The 22,590-nt window shown below is 40.1% G+C and overlaps 1 protein-coding gene across 2 annotated transcripts in view; it reads left to right on the forward strand.

The window, feature by feature from the left end:
- SORL1 (sortilin related receptor 1) overlaps nucleotides 1-22,590 on the forward strand; it is a 175,111-nt gene that overhangs the window by 55,823 nt on the left and 96,698 nt on the right. For both annotated transcript variants that reach the window (XM_035264890.3, XM_078339716.1), the window contains exons 7-12: nucleotides 2,667-2,768; nucleotides 3,811-3,980; nucleotides 10,166-10,358; nucleotides 12,071-12,188; nucleotides 12,358-12,431; nucleotides 21,847-21,935. In XM_035264890.3, coding sequence (XP_035120781.3) covers nucleotides 2,667-2,768; nucleotides 3,811-3,980; nucleotides 10,166-10,358; nucleotides 12,071-12,188; nucleotides 12,358-12,431; nucleotides 21,847-21,935 — 746 coding nt within the window. The remainder of the gene's footprint in view (nucleotides 1-2,666; nucleotides 2,769-3,810; nucleotides 3,981-10,165; nucleotides 10,359-12,070; nucleotides 12,189-12,357; nucleotides 12,432-21,846; nucleotides 21,936-22,590) is intronic.

Below are 22,590 nucleotides of genomic sequence, written 5' to 3' on the forward strand. Positions count from 1 at the left end.
AACAGTGTCTGTCGCTTTGTAACTATGCTTGCGTGTGGAGGCACAGTACATTTCTGAAAGGATGCACAAGAGCTGTTGGCCGCTGAGCACTCTGCAGGGTAGAGTGGGAGGAGGGATGTGAGGGTCAGAGCAGAGCTTCTGCATTTACCTTATACCCATCTGTGGTGTTGGATGTTTTCCATGAGTATGTTTTACTTTTATAATAATAATGGTAAAAAACAAATCATCCCAAAACCTATGGTTTGTTAAGAAAAATCTCAGAGCCTTACATTTTAGAATCCCTAGTGTGCCAGAGTTTAATTGTTAATATATTTCTTGGTGGCAGTAAAACAATACAATAACTCTTTAAAAATTCATTAAGAATGAACCTGAATTGTCCAGGTTTAGGAATAATTCTTCAAGAAGGTAGTAGAATCGATGCATTTTGAGATTTTTTGATGATTGTGGTATTCTGCGATTTTTACATTTATGAGGTAAGACTGACCTATGAGATATATTCTTAATACTCAGGCCTCCCAGCAGCAACCGTTAAGTATTTTTATCTAATGATAAGCCTTAGTGTCATTGAGGAATCACTCTTTTTAAAGTTATACTCACAGTTGGAAGTATTAAAAAGCATAAAAATGTGTATTTCATTGATATGTTCCTATATATATTCATAAAGACATATGTTTATAGGCTGACTTAACTAATCATCTGACATAGCCATAACATTTTATCAGCTTAATGAGGGCTTTTGGAATTTACATGTAACAACTTTTCTGGGAACTGTTTTCTCATGCAGTTAATATGCTGTTACAGTTTTTATACAGCTGTCATTTCCTATGGCCCCATGTTTAGTATAAGCTATTAATATGGTTTTCAGGTTTCCATTTTGGTGGGCAATCTTTTGTACCTCTCTACCTGATTTCTTTAAAACAAACTATTTTTTTTTTTTTTTTTTTTGAGGCGGAGTTTCGCTGTTGTTACCCAGACTGGAGTGCAATGGCATGATCTCGGCTCACCGCAACCTCCGCCTCCTGGGTTCAAGCAATTCTCCTGCCTCAGCTTCCTGAGTAGCTGGGACTACAGGCGCTCACCACCATGCCCAGCTAATTTTTGTATTTTCAGTAGAGACGGGGTTTCACCTTGTTGACCAGGATGGTCTCAATCTCCACCCGCCTCGGCCTTCCAAAGTGCTGGGATTATAGGCGTGAGCCACCATGCCCGGCCAAAACAAACTACTTTTAACCATTTATTCAGTGGTGGTTTGAATATATCTGTTACTCAAATGAATTAAAAGTAACATTGTTTTTTTTAGCTGATTGCTCACAGTATTTATGGGACATATATGAGAACAAGGTACTGAGCTGTTATATTACAGATAAAGTTATCTGATATGTTCCTTACTCCATAGGAAGTTAATATCTATAATAAACAGCATCCTAGTCAAGGATAAATGAAGCCAGTGTAATCCCTCTGGCCGGGAATCCCAGTATCTCAATAGGCTTAACAGTCATTTGTATGATTCTGTCCACATGAGTGTATGCCTCCTGTGTCGTTCCTAATAGATATGCAATATTTGCCTTCAGTTTCTGACCATGTCCGTTAAGAGCTGGAAGAAACCACACAGAGTCTTTATAGCGGTTCTTTTTTTTTTTTTTGTAATTGTATTTGGACTCTGGGGATGTGTGCACATCCTGCATCCTGCAGGATTGTTGCATAGGTACATACATGCCATGGTGATTTGCTGTCTCCATCCCCCAATCCCCCGCCTAGCTGTTCTTATCCTTTGTTGAGTTGTGGACTTTCTTGAGAATCTGATAAAACGTATGGACCCTCTATAGCAAAATAAATGAGTGCATATATTTTAAAAATCTGCATATATGTTTACAGGGTTGCTGGACCATTTAAACCCATCTATAGGGAAATTGATCCAAATAAGCTTCTCCTTTTATAGATGAATAAACTGAAAGCTAGAGAGATTTTTGTCATTTTCTCAGTTGGTAAAGCTAGCTCTTAATCTAATGTTTGTATATACATTTCCAAGATTCTTACTGCGACTTAAAAATCTCTAAAATGCAATGTGATGTGGTCAACATCATGTTGAATACTCTGCCAATGAATATATATTCCAGCAAAAGACCTTCCTCAATGAGATTATTCAGAGATGGAAAACCAGAATTAATGAAGATCCTCTAGTGCAAATGAAAGCCTTTGACTGGAGCATCCTTGTAATCTAAAAATAAGAGTAGAAAGAAGAAAATAACATGTTTTGTGTGCATAGTGTGTGGCTGATCTCACCCTTCAGTGGTTTGGGGCTGTAGGCTCCTCCTTGCCTGTTTTTTCAGCCTCATCACACAATCCTTTTCTATCTCTTACTCTGCGGAAGTGTTGGCAACCTCCAAAACTCTCCTCTGGTCCAAGTTCCACCATCGTACATTTCCTTCCTTCTAATATCCATGGAATATCTAGTGTATGTTGCATACCAGGTATCTAAGATGAAGCAGTACAACCCAGGCTGCCCAGTGATGGAAGACATTGCAAAAATATGAATTTGCAATCACATTCTCTATTTTGTGTTTCCAGTAGAACTGGAAGAATCTGACTCTTCTATTTTTATTTCTGCTTCTTTTGAATGACTGTAATGTGGCACAATTAATTTTTTTTCTCCTCTTCCTTGGCAGCATCTCTTGGGCAGTCAACAGCAGTCTTCTGTCCAGCTCTGGGTCTCCTTTGGCCGGAAGCCCATGCGAGCAGCCCAGTTTGTCACAAGACATCCTATTAATGTGAGTGGGATCTGCTTGAGGATGGGAAGAAGTATCATTGTCTTTATACAGAGGTCAGAGGAAGGGTGCTGCAGGGATGACCTGCCATGGTGGATATTTTATGGAGCCTCCCTGAAGTCACTTTCCAGAGAGGTCTCTAAAGAGAGCAGTCATGCTTTGGGCATCATGGTCTGTGTTTCCCACTTCAGTGAAGCAGAGCTGATCGAGAATCTCCTTTCCTTTATGTGGAGCGGCACTGGCAGAGAGAGGTTGGAGCCAGAGTCGCTGCCATCTGAGCAGTGTGCCAGTACTGAAGCAATGGGAAATTTGTGCATGATGGGAATTTTTTTTTTTTATTAAGTACTTGCTATATTGTTTGCAGGGGGTGAGTTCCAATAGGGGATAGGATTTGGGTCCCACCTTTTAGGAACAGGTCGGAGAGACTACGAAGTGGTCAGCGGAAGAAACTAGACATAAACAAGTGCTTCAATGTGCAGCTTTATAACATGAAGATCAATAGGAAAGGTCTGCATGGAATGGGGTCATTAGAGGAGTTGCCACAGGGAGGAGGTCACATTCAAAGGTCTTGACATTGGCAGTTGGTTTGGTGGAAGGTAAGTAGCTCACTAATGGGATAATATGGAGAACAATCTTGCCAGTTCTTTGCTAGTTATTATGGATTCCATCTTCCTTTGGTCACCTTAGGGAAAATAAAGGAAAGTGCATGAATCTGTATTGTACTTTGTACGAATGAAAGGTCTCATGGGTAAACGAGGGAGACATTATTAACAGAAAGAGGTTTGTAGGTCATTTGTGGAGTGCGGTGGCCCACTAATTTGTGCCCCATTTGCCAGTAAGGGGCCCATTAAGCTGCAGATACGCCTCAGGTTCTCCAAAGGGAACATCGCCAAAGTGTCTTTGCCAAGGTTAGGGAGCTTTCTGTGGGTTTTAGGCCCACATTTGTCACTAGGACATTTGAAAGTCATTGCTTTTATGTGTATAGAAAAATCCCACGGGGCACATTTGTTTTTTGACATATCTTTTTTGACTTTTGATTCCAAAGGAATATTACATCGCAGATGCCTCTGAGGACCAGGTGTTTGTGTGTGTCAGCCACAGTAACAACCGTACCAATTTATACATCTCAGAGGCAGAGGGGCTCAAGTTTTCCTTGTCCTTGGAGAATGTGCTCTATTACAGTCCAGGAGGGGCCGGCAGTGACACCTTGGTGAGGTAAGGAGACCATGAATCCTTCTCCTGCCTTCTTAGGCCAACACAACCATTAGCTTCTCTCTGGTCCAGTGGTTTTCAGCATTAGCTGAACATGTGAATTCACCTGGGGAGCGTTCAGAAACTCGACTCCTGGCTCACGTGCCCAGAGATCACACCTGGGGTGTGGCCAGGTAATGAGTATTTTAAGAAGCACCCTAGGTGATTCTTACGTGCAGACAAGTCCGTAAACTATAGCTTTAGGTAACATTTAGGGTTGGAGCTACTGTGTTAATTACTCCCTTGGGCTCCTTTTGTTCAGTTTTCTGGTTTTGTGGTTTCTGAGCAGTGAAAAACAGCACTTGGAAAATATCAAGTCAGTGAGAGCTGGCATATGCAGCCAGGCCATGGGGCCCTCCCTTCAAGTGGATCAGGTTAATTGATGTCATTACTCTTTTACTTAGAGATATTACAAGCTGTTGTTTTGTAAGGAAAGGTACCAACGTCATTGATCCTTTGTCTATAAATCCTGTGCTTAGAGCTGTTTTGCAGTTCAGTGGTGGGCAGTCTCTGAGCACCACACCCATCAAGGGGCCATGGAGGAGCTGGGGGTTTGGGAGGGATCAGTTGGTTCTTAAGATCCTTTCAGGGTAATTTATTCTGATTTGTCGTTTGATAAACCAGACTTGTGTGACCTGTGTGACTGTGGTTAGAGTCCCCTCTGCTATTGGAAAGAGTCTCCTGTGTGAAGCTGACTGGTCTGGGATGGGGCCTGGCTCTCTGGCTCTGATAACAGGTCTGAGGGCATGCCCCTGTGCCCACTGTTTCTGGGCAATTCATTCCGTTGTCAGTTTATTCGGAAGTATGCTGCTGCTCTCTGCCAGACGGTGTTCTAGGTATAGCCACAAAATAATGTACACAAAAATAAAATATCAGAACAAAGTCTGTCTTTTATGGAGTTTATATTTTCATTGGGGAAGATTGTATATGAGCAAATATGTGATCTGCATGTTGAAAAGAAAAATAAAGCAAAATCAGGGAATGGGGATTTGCAAGGGTGTTCTGTCATTATATTGGCTGCATCAGGAGGGGGACACTTAAGCAGGTGCCTGAATTATGTTAGGGAAGGAACCAAGCAGATGCCTTGGTGAGTAGCACTGAAAGCAGGGCAGACAGGAAGCATAGTAACTCTTGAGGCTGGACTACACTGGTGTTTTAGGAGAAGGGAGGAGGCCAGGGTGGCTGGAAGGGCTGAAGTGAGGGAGACAGAAGGAAGAAATAGGACCTAAGAGAGCAGGGCTCATATCCTATAGGGCCTTCAGGGGCTTGTGAAGAACTTTGTTTTTTTCTTCGTCTTCTTTTGTTTTTGAGATGTAGTCTTGCTCTGTTGCCCAGGCTGGAATGTAGTGGCATGATCTTGACTCACTGCAACCTCTGCCTCCCCGGTTCAAGCGATTCTCCTGCCTTAGCCTCCTAAGTAGCTGGGATTACAGGCGTGTGCCACTAGACCTGGCTAATTTTTGTATTTTTAGAAAAGACAGCGTTTCACCATGTTGGCCAGGCTGGTCTCGAACTTCTGACCTCGAGTGATCTGCCTGCCTCAGCCTCCCAGAGTGCTGGGATTATGGGCGTGAGCCACCACACCCAGGCCTGTTGTTTTCTTCTAAATGAGATGGAAGGTTTAGACCAGGAGATGGACATGATCTGATTTAACCTTTTATTTTCCATTAAAAAACTGTGAAAATTGCATTTTACATCAAAAAGAATTTAAAACATAAATGGATAGTGTTTAAATAATTTTAAGTGAGCAAGCATGTGGCTTATCTTTTACAGAAGTTATCCTCAATGTCGTGTGGGAATTTGACTACTGTAGGAAACAGGAAGACTAGTTGTGAAAGTATTGCAGAGATCCAGGCCAGTAGGGATGGATGTTGGCTGGACCCAGGGTAGTTGGACTAGAGATGTTGGAAATGGTCAGACCCTGAATATATTTTGAAAGTAGAGGCTGGGTGCAGTGGCTTACACCTGTAATCCCAGCACTTTGGGAGGCTGAGGTGAGCAGATCATGAGGGCAGGTGTTTGAGACCAGTCTGACCAACATGATGAAACCCTGTCTCTACTAAAAATACAAAAATTAGCTGGGCGTGGTGGCACATATCTGTAATCCCAGCTACTTGGGAGGCTGAGGCGGAAGAATCTCGAACCCAGAAGGTGGAAGTTACAGTGAGCCAAAATGGTACCACTGCACTCTAGTCTGCTAGATGCTGTCTCAAAAAAAAAAAAAAAAAAAAAAAAGAGCAGAACCAATGGGATTTGTTGATGGATGGGATGAGGGTTATTACAGAAGGGGAATAAAGGGACTGCTGTTGCTTTACCCCAGCTGCTTGTAAAGAGGTGGCTGCATAGGGAGTCGGAGAGCTGGGCCAGGGACAATACTGGTGGGACATCATGAGCTTAGTTTGGGACTTACCTGGTTGGAGAGGCCTATTAGATATCCACGTGCCCAGCTTTCTACCTGGTCTCTGATAGTGCTTTTCCACTTCCTGTTTCTTCTCTTTTGGAGGTGCCTGTCTTTTATTCCTTTCCTCCCCTGACATAGACTCATGGATTAATTATTATTTAATGTGTTATAAACCATTCCTGCCATGACTGATTTAGATGCTCAGTTTGTCCTGGTTTGGTCAGTGGCAGATCCTAGCTCCTTCAGGCTGGTTCTTGTGGTTTTTTGTTTAAAAAATAATTAATTGGCTGGGTGTGGTAGCTAACGCCTGTAATCCCAGCACTTTGGGAGTCCGAGGTGGGTGGATCCTGAGGTCAGGAGATTGAGACCATCCTGGCTAACATGGTGAAACCCTGTCTCTACTAAAAATACAAAAAATTAGCAGGTCTTGGTGGCACATACCTGTAGTCCCAGCTTCCCTGGGACGCTGAAGCAGGAGACTTGCTTGAACCCAGGAAAAGTGGAGGTTGTAGTGAGCCGAGATTGTACCACTGCACTGCCTGTGAGACAGAGCAAGATTCCATCTCAAAACAAGAATTATTTATTAAGTTGAAATGTATATAACATCAGCTTAACCATTTTAAAGTGGGCAATTCAGTGACATTCAGTACATTTACAATGTTGTGGGATCGCCACCTCCGTTTAATTATATGGCCTTTTCATTTCTCCAAAAGAAAACCCCATACCCATTAAGCCATTTCTTTCCTCTGTCCCTTTCTCCCAGCCCCTGGCACCTATCAATCTGATTTCTGTCTATTTCACAGGATGTTTCCTCTAAATGGAATCATACAATAATATGTGGCCTTCTGTGTCTGGCTTCTTTCACTTAGCATAATGTTTTCAAGATTCATCTGTGGGTACCATATATCAGTATCTCATTCATTTTTATGGATATTTTATGGATAAAAATATTCATTTTTATTCATTATGATTTTTTTAATAGTTAAAATAATAAATCATTATCCCTCAGACCTTTAACTGACTTTTAAATTTTTGTTTTCACCATTGAAAGCCCCTGACTATGGGGTGGAAAAGTCACAACTTGCTAAATATTTTCTTATCTTCCTCATTTGTCAGATATTCAGGGTGAATGTTTCATGCTGGGACGAGCTAGAAGCCAGAGCAATCACCCTTTACAGAGTTATGAAGGCCTCCTCGCCTTGCCTGAGTGCACAGTCGAGTGAAGAAACTGGAAATAGATTCACATCAAGAGTCATAGACCAATGTCCCACTCAGTTTTCTCATTCTTCTCAGATTTTATCTCAAGACTAGAGAGGTTCTGATGTACTCAGTTGAGTGATGTTTAGTCATCTGCATCTCGATCTCAGCCAGATGAAATGGGGTAAAGGTGAATTAGCACATCATGTGGGCAAGCTGGTTTAGAGTAAACTACTATGTGAAATGAGCCAAGCCTTTGAACTGAATAGAAAGTGTGGTGTCTGGGAACTGCTTCTAAGTTACTTAGAGAAATGGAGAAAGAGCTCTTACTAGGAAATGACCCTGGCCTTGGTGGGATGTGCCAGTGATCCGAGTGGTGGGATGTGCCAGGTGAGAGTCTCATGGAAAGCACTAGCTAGGTATAGGATGCTTTGGAGGAACTAATGTGCTGAGGAGATGTCAGGCCCTCAGGAGCACCTTAGAGAGGGGCACTGGCCCAGTTGGTGGGGGTATTACCAGGGCATGGATTCTGCACTGAGTTGGGCTGTAGGGGACTCTTGAGCTGCCTGGCAAGCCTTGGCCTGGGGTCCTCTGGAAAGGAGGGGAGAAGTGCCCTGGTGAGGGCCAATGAGGATAAAATGGGAGAAAGTAGACTTTTAGAGTACTTAGGGTGGGGCAAATTGTTACAGGGCCGGTCAAGTGGGGGAAAGGAAAGGATGGGCTGGGACTCCTGGTGGAGGAGCATGTGAGATATAGGAAGACAGGCTTTTGCTTGGAAGTCAGGAATCTGACCGGGGAAAGAAACAGGGCTCATATAAATGAGAGACATTCAGACCTCCCAGATACACAGAAGAAGCCCCTAACCCGTGGGATGACAGAGTTTATGATGGTAACCACCAGTGAAGTAGAGCAGAGGTCAGCAGAGAGCAGGAGGGAAAGAGACCTTAAGCTGGTTCCTAAGGAAGCCCCTGAAAAATAACTGAACTAGACCCAAAGAAACCCACATGTCAGAGAATGTGGTCCCAACTCCAGCATTTCATTCAGCGTTCTGCTCAGTCCCTCAGCCTGAAGCAGCTTTGTGGAGGATCCTAGTGTTCCTTTTCCTGCCTCAGAGGTTGTCATTTGCATCTTTCTGTCCGCGGTGGCCGGGCAGCCATCCAGCTGAAGAGATTGTGTGGAGGCTGATGATGGAGCGGAGGATTTCTCTGCTTTATTAAAGTGTAGCCAGTGGTTCAGAACCCCTGAAATAAAGGGCACGCTTCCCGTCTTGACAGCCATGTATCAACCCTGGTTACAAGTTCTGAGACATCTGCTGTATTTTGTAGTGTTGTGTATCATTTTAGCACAAAACGACTTTCCAATGGCATCAGGGTATCAGCATAGAAGATAAAGCCTGGGAGGGACTTATTCTCTTAACAGATATAACCCCAAGCTTTCTAGAGTCATCCTTGCTGTATGTACAGTTTCTTTAGGAAGGAATCGACCAGTTTTGCTGAGCTTCTGACAGAATATGCTGTGGGCTTCTATCTGATCAGGGTGTTGGACGATTAGGTTGTAAATACCTAGAGAGGGACTGTGTAACCCAGAGTTATGTTGCTACAGATTGGGTTGAATTTTAAGCCTCAGCACTGTTATTGGTGTCTTCCAGGTCTGACTTAATGATTTCTGGTTTTGAAGGCTCACTGGGGGATTTGGAGTCAATTTCAATAGTGAAGTAATAGTTGTGACTCTCATGTCAACTTCTGTATGTTATATTCATCGTTCTAAACCCCCTGTTAGGAATTGTTGATCAGATAAGCCTTTTGGCCCTAAAAATTGACAAGAAATAGATTTTTAAAAATAGCAGATTATCTGGCTGGGCATGGTGGCTCACACCTGTAATCCTGGCAGTTTGGGAAACTGAGGCAGGTGGATCACTTGAGCTAAGGAGTTTGAGACTAGCCTTGGCAACATGGCAAAACCCTATCTCTACCAAAAAATAAAAGAATTAGCTGGGCATAGTGGCACACACCTATAGTCCCAGCTACTTGGGAGGCTGAGGTGGGAGGATCATCTGAGCCTGGGAGGTCAAGGCTGCAGTGAGACATGATTACACAACTGCACTCCTGTCTGGGCAACAGTAAGACCCTGTCTCAAAAAAAAAAAAAAAAGTGGGGGGATGAGGAGTGAAGTATTAACAACATGCTAGAATGTGGATGAACCTTGCAAGCATTATGCTAAGTGAAAGTAACCAGATACAAAAGACCACATATTGCAGATTCCATTTATATGAAATATCCAGATAGGCCAATTCATAAACACAGGGAACAGATGAGTGGTTTCCAGGGCTTGGGAAGGGAAGAGGAAATGGAGAGCGACTGCCAGTGGGTATGAGGTTTCCTTCTAGAATGATGAAATGTTCTGGAACTAGATAGTAATGATCTTTGCACAACATTATCAATGTGCCTAATGCCACAAAATTGTATACTTTTTAATTGGTCAAATTTTATGTTACTTACAATAAAAAGAAAATACCAATTCAGGTTCATAGCTGTTTATTTGCTTATTGTAGGTATTTTGCAAATGAGCCATTTGCTGACTTCCACCGAGTGGAAGGATTGCAAGGAGTGTACATTGCTACTCTGATTAATGGTTCTATGAATGAGGAGAACATGAGATCAGTCATCACCTTTGACAAAGGGGGAACCTGGGAATTTCTGCAGGCTCCAGCCTTCACGGGATATGGAGAGAAAATCAATTGTGAGGTATTGATGCTTTAATCTTGTTTTGCTTTTTAATATAAGGGAAAGAGCCCTCTCTGTGGTAGTTTCTTATGTCTAGAATTTATTGAAAAAATAAAAGATCACATAGTATTTTATTAATATCACATGGAACAGAGTTTTATCTGCGTTGCTACATTTGCAGTTTCCAAACTCTGCTCCAAGGTCTCACTACCACTTCTGGACAGAAGTACCTCAGAAAAAAAACCAAAAGTAGTATTCATTTTTAGTGCTACTTGTTTATTAGGCAATTACTTGGCCTTTTGGATTTTTGGATTTTGTTTGTCCATGGTGGGCTATGTGGACTCCCCTATATGCTACCTCGGTGGCCCTTGGGAAAATTCTTTTGGAGACTCTTACTCTAGAATTTACTTCTTGGTTTTTCTTCTCTGTTTGGCAGTGGGTCTTGGCTTACCACATCAAATCTAATTTTGGAAAGAGGCAGCCTATAAGTAGATACAGACAAATATCTGGGTGCTTCCTCTTCCCTCAGTAGTGTCTTCTACAGCACCTTGGTGAGATCCTGGGTGGTTGGGGCTTGGGTGTTTTTGAGCATGCTGTGGGGGTCAGGCTTTAGTTAAATTGAATTAATGGTATCATTAAAATTCAGCTTTTGTTTCCCTGACTGATCAGTTTATTTCTGAACTGTAGGACAGTTCATCAGCTTTTGGTTTCTTCTTCTGAGTTTAGGTGGTGGAAGGAATGTGTAGGAGGAAATGGTTAAGTCTGATTACCTGAGGATACAGAAACTCTTCAATGAGTAGACTTCCTTGCAGGTAGAGAGAAGCATGAGTTAGAAAGGGGAGTGAGCAAATAAATATTTCTTTGAGACCCAACCTAATTCGCTCCAGTTTTCATTGGTCAAACTGAGACACTAGCAAGACAGGTACTTGTTAAAGGTCCTTCTGTGACAAAAATAAGTAGCAAATATTCCAGCAAACTTTGCTACCATTTTTACCTGACCACAACCACATAAGCATGTAGTTCTCCTATTCAGAACCCTGGCCACATCTGAGTAGCATTGAACAAGCACTTTGTGAGTGGGAGAACTGAGCGTGACCATATGGCAAAAGGTCTTGTCCTGATTGCTTGCAGAGCTACTAAAATCTGAACATGAGTGATGGAGGCCACACTGAATCACTTGAAGCCTTGCCCTGTATACCTACACCTTTGTGCAAATGTAAAATGCATAGGAAAAAGTTTAATGCTAATCCTTCGGTTTTTATATATCATATACTGTATATCAGGGGAGCTTACCCATGAGATTTATGACCTCTGATTCTTGTTCTTTCTTATGACAGAATTGTTGGAATCATGTTTGAAATACATCTCTGACTTAGAAAATGAATATGACAAAATCATTTTATTTCTCTTTAGTTCTGAGTCACTTGAGAGGATCTCTGAGTGACAGGATGAGGTGATGATTTTTCCCATCTACTTGAGTTGACACTGATTTCTAATTGTTAATTCCCTGAGAGTCTCAGAAGACCTTTCTAAGTTCTAGTTGTTCTCTTCTTCCGTGGGACATTTGTGTGGGTTCAGATGATCCTCTCTGCCAGAGGTGTGCAGGGACAGCTGGGCTGTGAGTCTGGTTTCCTCTGGGCCATGTCAGCTGCTCTCATGCAGGCTGCAGGGTTTACAGGGAGCGCTAGGCATGGTGTCACATGCTGACACTGCCTGAAACTTTGATTGTTTAGCTTTCCCAGGGCTGTTCCCTTCATCTGGCTCAGCGCCTCAGTCAGCTCCTCAACCTCCAGCTCCGGAGAATGCCCATCCTGTCCAAGGAGTCAGCTCCAGGTCTCATCATTGCCACCGGTAAGTGTGCCTGGCCTGTTCTCAGAAGGGGTTTCGCTGTCTAGGGATACGCAGCAAAAGGCTTGAAGGCATTCTTAGTTCCTAGATACTACTCAGAATTTTTGGCTGGGCAAGGTGATTATCTGACATATTCTTGAAATTAAACATGATTATTTCTCTTGCATTTTAGGCTCAGTGGGAAAGAACTTGGCTAGCAAGACCAACGTGTACATCTCTAGCAGTGCTGGAGCCAGGTGGCGAGAGGTCAGGCCCCTCCCCCTAACCCTCTCCCCTCCACCCTGGTTCCTGCATGTGTGAGAATGTGGACTGTGCCTTGGCATTTCAGGGACACAAATAGCCCATGGCAGAGACCAACAATGCCAGATATGACTATAAAATCAAGAAAGGTACCTGAAACCTCTGATTTGTATCTACGGTGACTTTAAATTAACAACAGACCTTTGCAAATGTGTGAATTTTAGTAAACATTCCAAGATTATGAGCTCTATGAGGGCAAAGACAATGTCTGTTTTACTGACTTATTTATTCTTAGGGTCTGTAAGGGTGCCTGGTGTGGAGTCAGGGCTCAGGGCATATTTGCTGCACATATCAGCAAATTACAGTGTAGTGGTATCAGGCCTGAAACAGGCTATTTTTATTATTCTTCTATATATTACTGAAGTTGAAATGAAGCCTGTCCTTGCTGGGCTATGTCGTATGGACACTTTCATCTCATTCTGTGCTGTGGACGTAGACTTTGTTTTTACCTTAAGGTTGTATAACTAATATCGATCCTGATAATACCAATTCTGAAGGTGGGGCTAGTCCTCTAGTCCCAAAATGCTAATTGATCTTCATCTTTGGGCATTAGTGAATTTCCAAACTTGTGAAAAAAAAAGTTTGTCAGCCTCCCATCATTTATTAAGGCCAAGGAAGTCTGTTTGGTCTTGCTCTGTAGGGGTTGCTTTCAGGGGTGACCCACTAATTATGCCAGGAGCCACCAGGGTAAAACTCAACAGATCACTTCACAGGATGCGCATCTCGTCATGGAGCACCCCTGCAGACTGAGGAGCATGTCAGGAGTGATGTGGGGTTCTCAGAAGGGCTAGTGGACATAGCTCCCTTCCGCGTAGTGCTTTACTGGGAATGCACCATGCTCACTTTTACATTTTAATAGATAATGTGTAAAGCAGTAATAAAAATACCCAACATTCATTTGGCACCTTGCGTTCACAGAGGCCTGTCACAAGCCTTCTCTCACTTGTGGCAGGGCTTACCATCACTTCTGAGGAGAGAGATGAGGCTCAGACACCGTGTACCGTAGGGTGGTGAACATAAATATGTGTTCAGATGAAGGAGGTTGTTAAGGCCATCGTAGAGTATGGACAGTGTGAAGGGGAATTTTGGGGTTGTCCTTGTCCAGCTCCCAAGGTGAGATTAAGCAGCTGCTTTCCCCTTTTGTGGAGCTGGATGGTCCTTTGGAAATGGGGTATCCTCTTCTCTGCGAATAAGGCCTGTGGTTTGTGCCTTCTGCTGTTGGTGCAATCTAGGATTTGCACATCTGCAAGTGATTTCCTTCTGGGTAGAAAGCAATGTCTTGTTCCTCTTCCAGTGAAGTGGTATCATCTGACAATTACTGGGGCAGCTGTCAGTGCCTCCCTCCACACGCGCCTTGTGTCTGCCAAGAAGCAGCCAGTGCACAAGAGACCTTATTTTGGGACATAGCAGACAACTAACTGGGGGATGAAAAGACTGTGAGTGTATCTGTGTGAGTGGGCTTCTGAGTCCCCATGGGCAGCCTTCACTTTAGAGGGACAATCTGGGCTGTGTGAGGGAGCAGGTGGTGCCAGAAGAGGAGGCTGTAGTGGACAGAATGCCGCCTGGAGCACTGATAACCATAATTCTAGTTTTCTTTTTCCTCCTAATTAGTTGTGTAAATTCTCTGATTCCCAGAATTCCTTTTTTGTGCTTTTTTCTTTTTAAAATAATTTTTATTCTTTTATTTTTAGCTTTTTTCTTTAACAACTTTATTGAAGCAGATGAAGGCACAGTACACTGCACGTACCTAAAATGTGCGATTTGATCAGAATTAATTATGGTCACCACAATTAAGATAACAAGCATTACATCACCCTCCTGGAGGTGTCTTTATGCCCCCTGGTAATCCATCCCACTCTCCTCTCTAGTCCTTGTCTGCTTTTGTTATTCATTGGCATTTTCTAGAATAGGTTATTCATTGGCATTATCTAGAATTTTGATAAGTGGACTCACACAGTATATACTCTTTTTGCCTGGCTTCTGTCACTCCTCACGATGATTTTGAGTTTCATCCAAGTTGTTCCGTGTATCAGTTGTTCATTCCTTTTTAATTGCTAGTCATATTCCATTGTAGGGATATATCATAACTTATTTATTCATTCATCTGTTGATAAACATTCCAGTTTTGCTGATTACAAATATAGCTGTTGTGAACATTTATGTAAATATTCTTTTCATTTCTGTAGGATAAATACTTAGATAACTGGGTAGTATGGTGGGTATATGTTTAACTTTTTAACCAACTGCCAAATTATTGTCCCTTTTACCTTTACATCAAACAGTATATGAGAATTTTAATTGCTTCACTTCTTTGCCAATACCTGATGTGATTAGTCTTTTTAATTTTAGACATTTTGATGAGCATGTAATAATATCTCACTGTAGTTCTAATTGGCATTTTCCAATTAATGATGTTGAGCTTCTTTTCATGTGCTCACTGGTCATTTTAAAATCTGGTTGTGAAGTGGCTGCCCAAATCTTTTGCCTTTTTGAAAAAATTGGGTTGGTCCAGCACAGTGGCTCATGCCTATAATCCCAGCACTTTGGGAGGCTGAAGTGGGAGGATTGCTTGAGTCATAAGCAACATAGGGAGACCTCATCTCTACAAAAAATAAGAACAGCTGGGCATAGTGGCACATGCCTGTAGTCCTATCTACTCAGGAGGCTGAGGTCAGAGGGTCATGTGGGCCCTGGTGGTTGAAGATGTAGTGAGCTGTGATTGTGCCACTGCATTCCAGTCTGAGCAACAGTGTGAGAGCCTGTCTTAATAAGTATATAAATAAATTAAAAAAAATAATTTTAATAATTGGGATGTCTGTCTTCTTTGAGTTGTAGGAATTTTTTTTTAAACAATATATTCTGGATTCAGGTCTTCTGTATGATATGTGGATAGATACTCATTTTTTCTATATGGAGATCCAGTTGATTTAGCACCATTTATTGAAAACACTTCTCTCTCCCCCACTGAATTGCCTTGGCATCTGTTTGAAAATCAATTGGCCATATATGGACCAATATTAGGAATATTGGCTCTATTTCAGGACTTTATTCTATTCCATTAATCTATCTTTTCAGTAATACCAAATTGTCTTAATTTCCAAAGCCTTATAGCAAATGTTGAGATCAAGTAGGGTCTTTCAACTTTGATCACTTCAAAAATCATTTTTATTATTGTAGGTTTTGTATTTCCTTATACATTTTAGAATCGCTTGTCAATTTTGACAATATCTGCTGGGATTTTTATTATGATCACTTTGAATTTATAGATCAATTTGGAGGAGAATTGACATGGTAATACTGTTGAGTGTTCTGATCCATGAATGTATATCTTTTTTCATTTCTTCTTTAGTTTCTCTTAGATCTTTGTAGTTTCCAATGTAGAGGTCGTATACATCTTTTATTAGCTTTATTCCTAGGTATTTTTAGTTTTTTTGTACTACTGTAAATATTTTATTTTCCAATTTTTACTCTAGTATATAAGAATGCAGTTGATTTTTAATATGTTAATGTTGTATTCTGTGACCGTGCTAAAGTAATTCATTAGTTCTAATAGGGTTTTAGAGTCTATGTAAGCAATCATACCATTGACAGTTTTATTACTTCCTTTCTGATCGTAATGTCTTTTATTTCTTCTCTCATTCTTCCTTCTTGCTTTTTCTCTTCTTTCTTCTTCTCTTTCCCTCTTTTTCTCCATTTTCCCCGCTCTGATTTCTTTCATTCTTCTTATCACAATAGCTAGGACCTCTGTACAGTGTTGAGTAGAAGTAATGAAAATAGGCATTGCCTTTTTCTCTCTCTCTGGGGGAAACAGTTCAGCCTTTTTACCATTAACTATGGTGTTAGCCGTAGATTTCCTTATCAACATTTGGGAAGTTCCCTGTTATTACTACTTGCTGAGTATTTTTTATCATAATCGGATACTGGATTTTGTCAAATACTATTTTTACATTTATTAAAATGATGTTTTTTTCTATTACTATGATGTGTTAAATGTTGCATTAGTCAATTCTTGAATATTAAAACAACCTGGAATTACTAGGATGAACTCTACTTGGTCATAATGCATTATCTTTTTTATGTACAGCTAGATTTGATTTGCTAATATTTTGTTAAAGATTTTTGTGTTATTTGTGTTAGATACTTGCCTGTAATTTTTTAAAAATCTTTCTCAAGTTTTGATATTAGGGTTTGGCTAGTATCATAAAAAAAGCAGAGTGATGGATCCCTCTTCCTGTTTTTTAGAACAAAGTTTAGTATTATTTTTTTCTTGTGTAATTCCCTAATGAAAGTGTCCAGGCCATGAATTTTCTTTTTGGGAATATTTTTTTGATAAGTGATTTTGTTTCTTTGGTTGTTATAAGACTATTCAGATTTTCTTCTTTTTGTTTTAATTTTGATGAGTTGTGTATTTCAAGAAATTTGTCTTTTCACCTAAGTGGTGACATTTGTTAGCCTTATCTTTGTCTTTTTAATGTCTGTTGGATCTTTGGTGATTTCATTCCTGATATTGGTGATCATGTATTTTCTCTATTTTCTCTTAGTTTAGGTGTTTCAATACTGTCGATCTTTCCAAAGAATCTGCTTTTGGCTCTGTTGATTTTCTATTATCTGTTTTGTGTTTTGTTGATTTTTTTAAAATTATTTTTTCCTTTATTTATTTTCTTTTTTTGTAGCTTATTAAGATATGACCTTAGGTTATTGTTTTTATATCTTCTTTTCTAATGTGAGCATTTAAAGCTGTAAGTGTTCCTTTAAATACTAATTTAGCTATATGCCACATGTTTAGGTATGTTATATTTTTAGTATTTTTAAGTTAAAGGTATGTTTAATGTACTCTTTTATAACCGAGATACAGGCTGGGCACAGTGGCTCATGTCTGTAATCCCAGCACTTAAGGAGACCAAGGCAGGAGGATCACTTGAGTCTAGGAGTTCAAGACCAGCCCAGGTACCATAGTGAGTGAGACCTTGTCTCTACAAAAAGTTAAAATAATGAGGTGAGCATACCTATGATCCTAGCCACTCTGGAGGCTGAGGTGGGAGGCTTGCTTGAGCCCAGGAGGTCAAGGCTGCAGTGAGCTGCGATTGTATTAGTTCCATCTTGGGTGACAGGGCAAGACAGATCTCAATAAATAAATAAATAAATAAAACAGAGATATAATTCACATACTATGAAATTACCATTTTAAAGTATACAGTTCATGTTTTTAGTGTAGTCACAAGATGATTCAATTATCACCATTATCTAATTCTAGAACATTTTCATAAATCCATAATATCTCTTGATTTTTATCTTTGAATGATAAGTTATTTAGCAAAGTGTTATTTAATTTGTAGGTATTTGGGGGTTTCAGAGATATCTTGTCGTTAATTTCTAATTTAATTTTCTGTAGCCAGAGAAGATACTTTGTATGATTTCAGTCCCTTTAGATTTATTTAGATTTGTTTTGAGATCCAGCATGTGGTCTGTATTGTTGAATATATCACGTGCACTGGGAAGGAATATGTATTGAGCAGTTGTTCGAGGTAGTTATATATAGAGAGAGAGATATTATATGAAATATAATATCTCTCTCTATATATATATTTCATAGATATATTTGAAATAATATCCATAGATATTATTTTGCACTGTGGGTTTTGTAATGTAGGTGATCCTAGCCACCTCAGCCTCCAGAGTGGCTAGGATCATAGGTATGCTCACCTCATTTTTTTAACTTTTTGTAGAGACAAGGTCTCACTCACTATGGTACCTGGGCTGGTCTTGAACTCCTAGACTCAAGTGATCCTCCTGCCTTGGTCTCCTTAAGTGCTGGGATTACAGACATGTATATAAATTTATATGTAAATAATATCTATGGATATTATTTATATGAAGTTGGTTAATACTGTTGTTCAGATCTTTTGTGTTCATACTGATTTTTTTTGGGGGGGGTCTAGTTCTCTAAATTCCTAAGAGAGGAATGGTAAGATCTTTCACTATGATTCTGAATTGTTTTTCCTTTAAATTCTGTCCATTTTTGCTCTGTTTTGCTATGCATTTTGAGTCTCTGTTAAGTGTATTCACATTTATAATGTTATTTTCTCATGAATTGTCTTTTTTATCATTATGACCTATCTCTCTTTATCTATTGTGATGCCTTTTGTCTTAAAGTCTATTTTATCTGATATAAAAATAGTTACTGTAGACTTCTTATGTTTTACTGTTTGGATAGTACATTTATTTTTTTGTTTTTGTTGAGATGATGTCTTACTCTTTCACCCAGGCTGGAGAGGAGTGGTGCGATCTCGGCTTACTGCAACCTCCACCTCCTGAGTTCAAGAGCTTTTCCTGCCTCAGCCTGCAGAGTAGCTGGGATTTTAGGCACTTGCCACCACACTTGGCTAATTTTCTGAATTTTTAATAGAGACGAGGTTTCACCATTTTGGCTAGGCTGGTCTTGAACTCCTGACCTCAAGCGATCTGCTTGCCTTGGCCTCCCAAAGTGCTGGGATTACAGGTTTGAGACACCATGCCCAACCCTGAACAGTACATTTTTCTAAACATCCATTCACTTTCAACCCATCTATGTCTTTATATTTATAGTGTTTTTTTTTCTCTCTTTTTTGAGGTTGGATCTTGTATGTTGTACAGGCTAGTCTTGAATTCCTGTGTTCAAGTGATCCTGCCAAGTAGCTGGAATTAAAGGCACGTGCTGCCGTGCCTTGTTCTTTAAAGTGTTCTTACAGACAACGTATAGGAGGGTCTTGCTTTTTTTTTAACTCATTCTGCCAAGCTCTGCTTTTTAATCGAAATGCTTAGGCCATTAACAATATAATTACTGATATATTTGAATTTAGGTCTAATATTTTATTTATTTTCCTTTCATCTCTCCTATTTATTATTCCTCTGTTCCTTTTTCCCCTCTCCTTTTGTATTATCTAGATACATTAAGTATTCTACTTTTATTTAGATTTAGGGGGGGGGTTTATCTGTGTATTCTCTAAGGATTGCAAGATACATATCTAATCTTTCATAGTCTTCTTTGAGTTGGTATTGCCCTTAACATAAAATTTAGAACCCTTTTAACCATATAAGTTCCTTTCTCCTCCCCTGCCTATGTTATTTTCTTATGTATCACATCGACCTACATTACAAAACCCACAGTGCAATGTTTGTTTTGCTTTAAATTATCATATGAATTTCAAAGAAGTTAAATATTTAACCAGACATTTACCACTTCTCTTGCTTGTTCTTCATTCTGGAAAATCTCTGTTTACCCATGGGAAATTTCCCTATAGCCTAAAGAAATTCCTATGGCATTTCCTATAGTGAGATCTGTTGGCTATGAATTCTGTTGTTTTACCTTTATTTGAAAATTTCTATTTTACCTTCATTCCTGAAGGATGTGTTTATTGGATAGAGAAGTCTGGGTTGACAGTAATTTTCTTCCAGTTCTTTGAAGATGTCTACTGTTTTCTGGTATCACTGGGTTCTGATGAGAGACGTGTTTTCATTTTAGCTATCATTCTCCTGTGTGTAACATGCCATTTTTCTCTAGTAGATACTGATTTTGAATCTATATTTATGTCTTTCACCAAATTTGGGAAATTTTTAGCCATTATTTCTTCAAATATTTTTTTTCTGCCCCCATCCCTTTCTCTTGTTCTTCTTGGACTCCAGTTACATATTAGACCTACTGTTATTGTTCCCCATTGTCCTTGGCAATCTTTTTTTCTTTGAAATCTTTTTTCCCCTGTACGTCCTTTAGAACATACAGATAGATTTGTAATTTCAACAGATCTATATTTATTTTGAAGTTCGCTAATTTCATTGTCATTTCTTTTCTAATGTTGAGCCCATCAGTTAATTACTTATTTCAGACATTATATTTTTCTGTTATAAAATTTGTTTGGTTTCTTTTTAAAAATTGTTTTTGCTTCTCTGGGAGAATTCTTGTCTTTCATTCATTTCACATGTTTTTCTTTCCCTCATGGAACATGGTTATAATAGCTATTTTAAAATTCCAGCCGGGTATGGTGGCTCATGCCTGTAATCCTAGCACTTTGGGAGGCTGGGGCAGGCAGATCATTTGAGGTCAGGCGTTTGAGCCCAGTCTGACTATCATGGTGAAACCTTGTCTCTTCTAAGAATATAAAAATTAGCTGGGCATGGTGGTGCATGCCTGTGATCCCCGCTAGTTGGGAGGATGAGGCAGGAGACTCGCCTGAACCCAGGAGGCAGAGGTTGCAGTAAGCTGAGATCACACCACTGCACTCTATACTGGGCAACAGAATGAGACTCTGTCTCAAAAAAAAAAAAAAAAATCCAATATATGGGTCACATGGGATTGGCACCTTTTGATTGTCTTTTCCCTTGAGAATTGGACACATCTTATGGATGTTTGTATGCTGTATGTTAAGTAATTTTGGTTTGTATTGTGCACATGTGAGTGAAATTCATGAAATTAAGCCTTCTGGGGGATAGTGATATATTTTTGTTTCAACATGTAACAAAAACGTGTAACAACTTGTTTAGGTTCTGACCCTGAGTTCTGACTTGCTTTCTGTAGGTGGTAATTTTTAACTCTCAGTTCAGTCTGCTAAGCCTCTGTTATACTGGTTTGTGTCTGTTTCATGCATGTACAGTTCAGGGGTTAGGCTGCGGCTTATGTAAGTTCATACACAAAATTAGGGGATTTACTTTTTGACCCTCCCTGCTATGGGATTCCATCCACACTTTCCCTACACTACAGGGGCTCCTTTCCCTGGTTCCTTTGGGGGAAATAGTGTCTATTGAAGTTTTAGCTGTGACTGAGACTCAGGTGCACCCCATGACTGGGACTTTCCCTTAGGGCAAAGCTTTACCAGGAAATTCATGACTATGGGTAACCTTTCGAGGTTTTAAATCTCCACAAGCCGCTTGCTTTTGTTTACTTCTCAGCATCTACTGGTAGTTGAGTTTTTTTGCATTTTGTCCAGAGTTTTCAGCTGTAATTAGCGGGAAGGATGGGCTATAGAGGGCTAATACTGTTGTAGTAGAACTGGGACCACAGTTACTTAATTTTTAATTATGGGTTGGTGAGAATCATAGATTTGGTTTGAGTCCTACCTCTGCTGTTCACAGTCTGCCATTTTACTATTAAGCCCTTGTTTTTTCATTTGGGAAAAAAAATTGAGAAACTAGAACTTGCTCTGCCTGTCCCTAAAATGGTATGGAACAGATGAGATGATGGATGCGAATGTCTTCTGTAAACTGAAAAATTGTTTTCAAGTGGTTGTCATTGCTGTTATGTCTGTGTGCGTGCCTGTGGGCATGTGTGCATGGTTTCTGCACAGTTACCTCCACAGCAGTGGTGTCATGGTAGATTTTTCCTCCTCAGGCACTTCCTGGACCTCACTACTACACATGGGGAGACCACGGTGGAATCATCATGGCCATTGCCCAGGGCATGGAAACCAATGAGCTCAAGTAAGTGTCTCTGATGAGGCCTTTTAACATCAAACTGTTCTCCCAGAAATTTACGTCTGTGATTATAAATGAATTCTATCTGTACAGCACTAGGTTGTTGACAGCACAATTTGTGACCTCTGGACCTGACTTAAACTCTTTATCTCCAAAATGGGAATAATAAGAATCTGTTTTTTTTCTGTATCAAATGGAGATTATGAGGAACAGGGCAATTAATTTTATGGATTTGAAAAGTATAACTCTATGGAAAGAATTAATAATGGCTAAATAATTAAGTAGAGGCTCTTTGTCCTTCTTTGCTTTGTGTCTTTATTACATAGAATGACTAATAATAAATAGCATTAATAATAATACATGAGTAACAATTACAGAATACATACAACTTGATAGCCATTGACTTTTGGTATATTAGGTTTTGCAGGAGGCATCTCATAGAGCTGGAAGGGATGTTTGGGGTTAACTATCGTTTCACAGATGAGAAAACAGGCTCAGCAAGGTGAATTAACTTACTCAGGCTCATTCCCTTTGTTAGTGACAGGGACAGGATTAGCCCTTGGGTTTTTAGATTGTGTCCTATATTCTTTGCAATATATTGTTCTGAAAAGCAAAAATGTCAGGAGTTTGTAACCTCTACCTGCTTATGTCCTGATTTTAT

Source organism: Callithrix jacchus, chromosome 10 (genome assembly GCF_049354715.1).
Source record: "Callithrix jacchus isolate 240 chromosome 10, calJac240_pri, whole genome shotgun sequence".
Classification (NCBI taxonomy): Eukaryota; Metazoa; Chordata; class Mammalia; order Primates; family Cebidae; genus Callithrix; species Callithrix jacchus.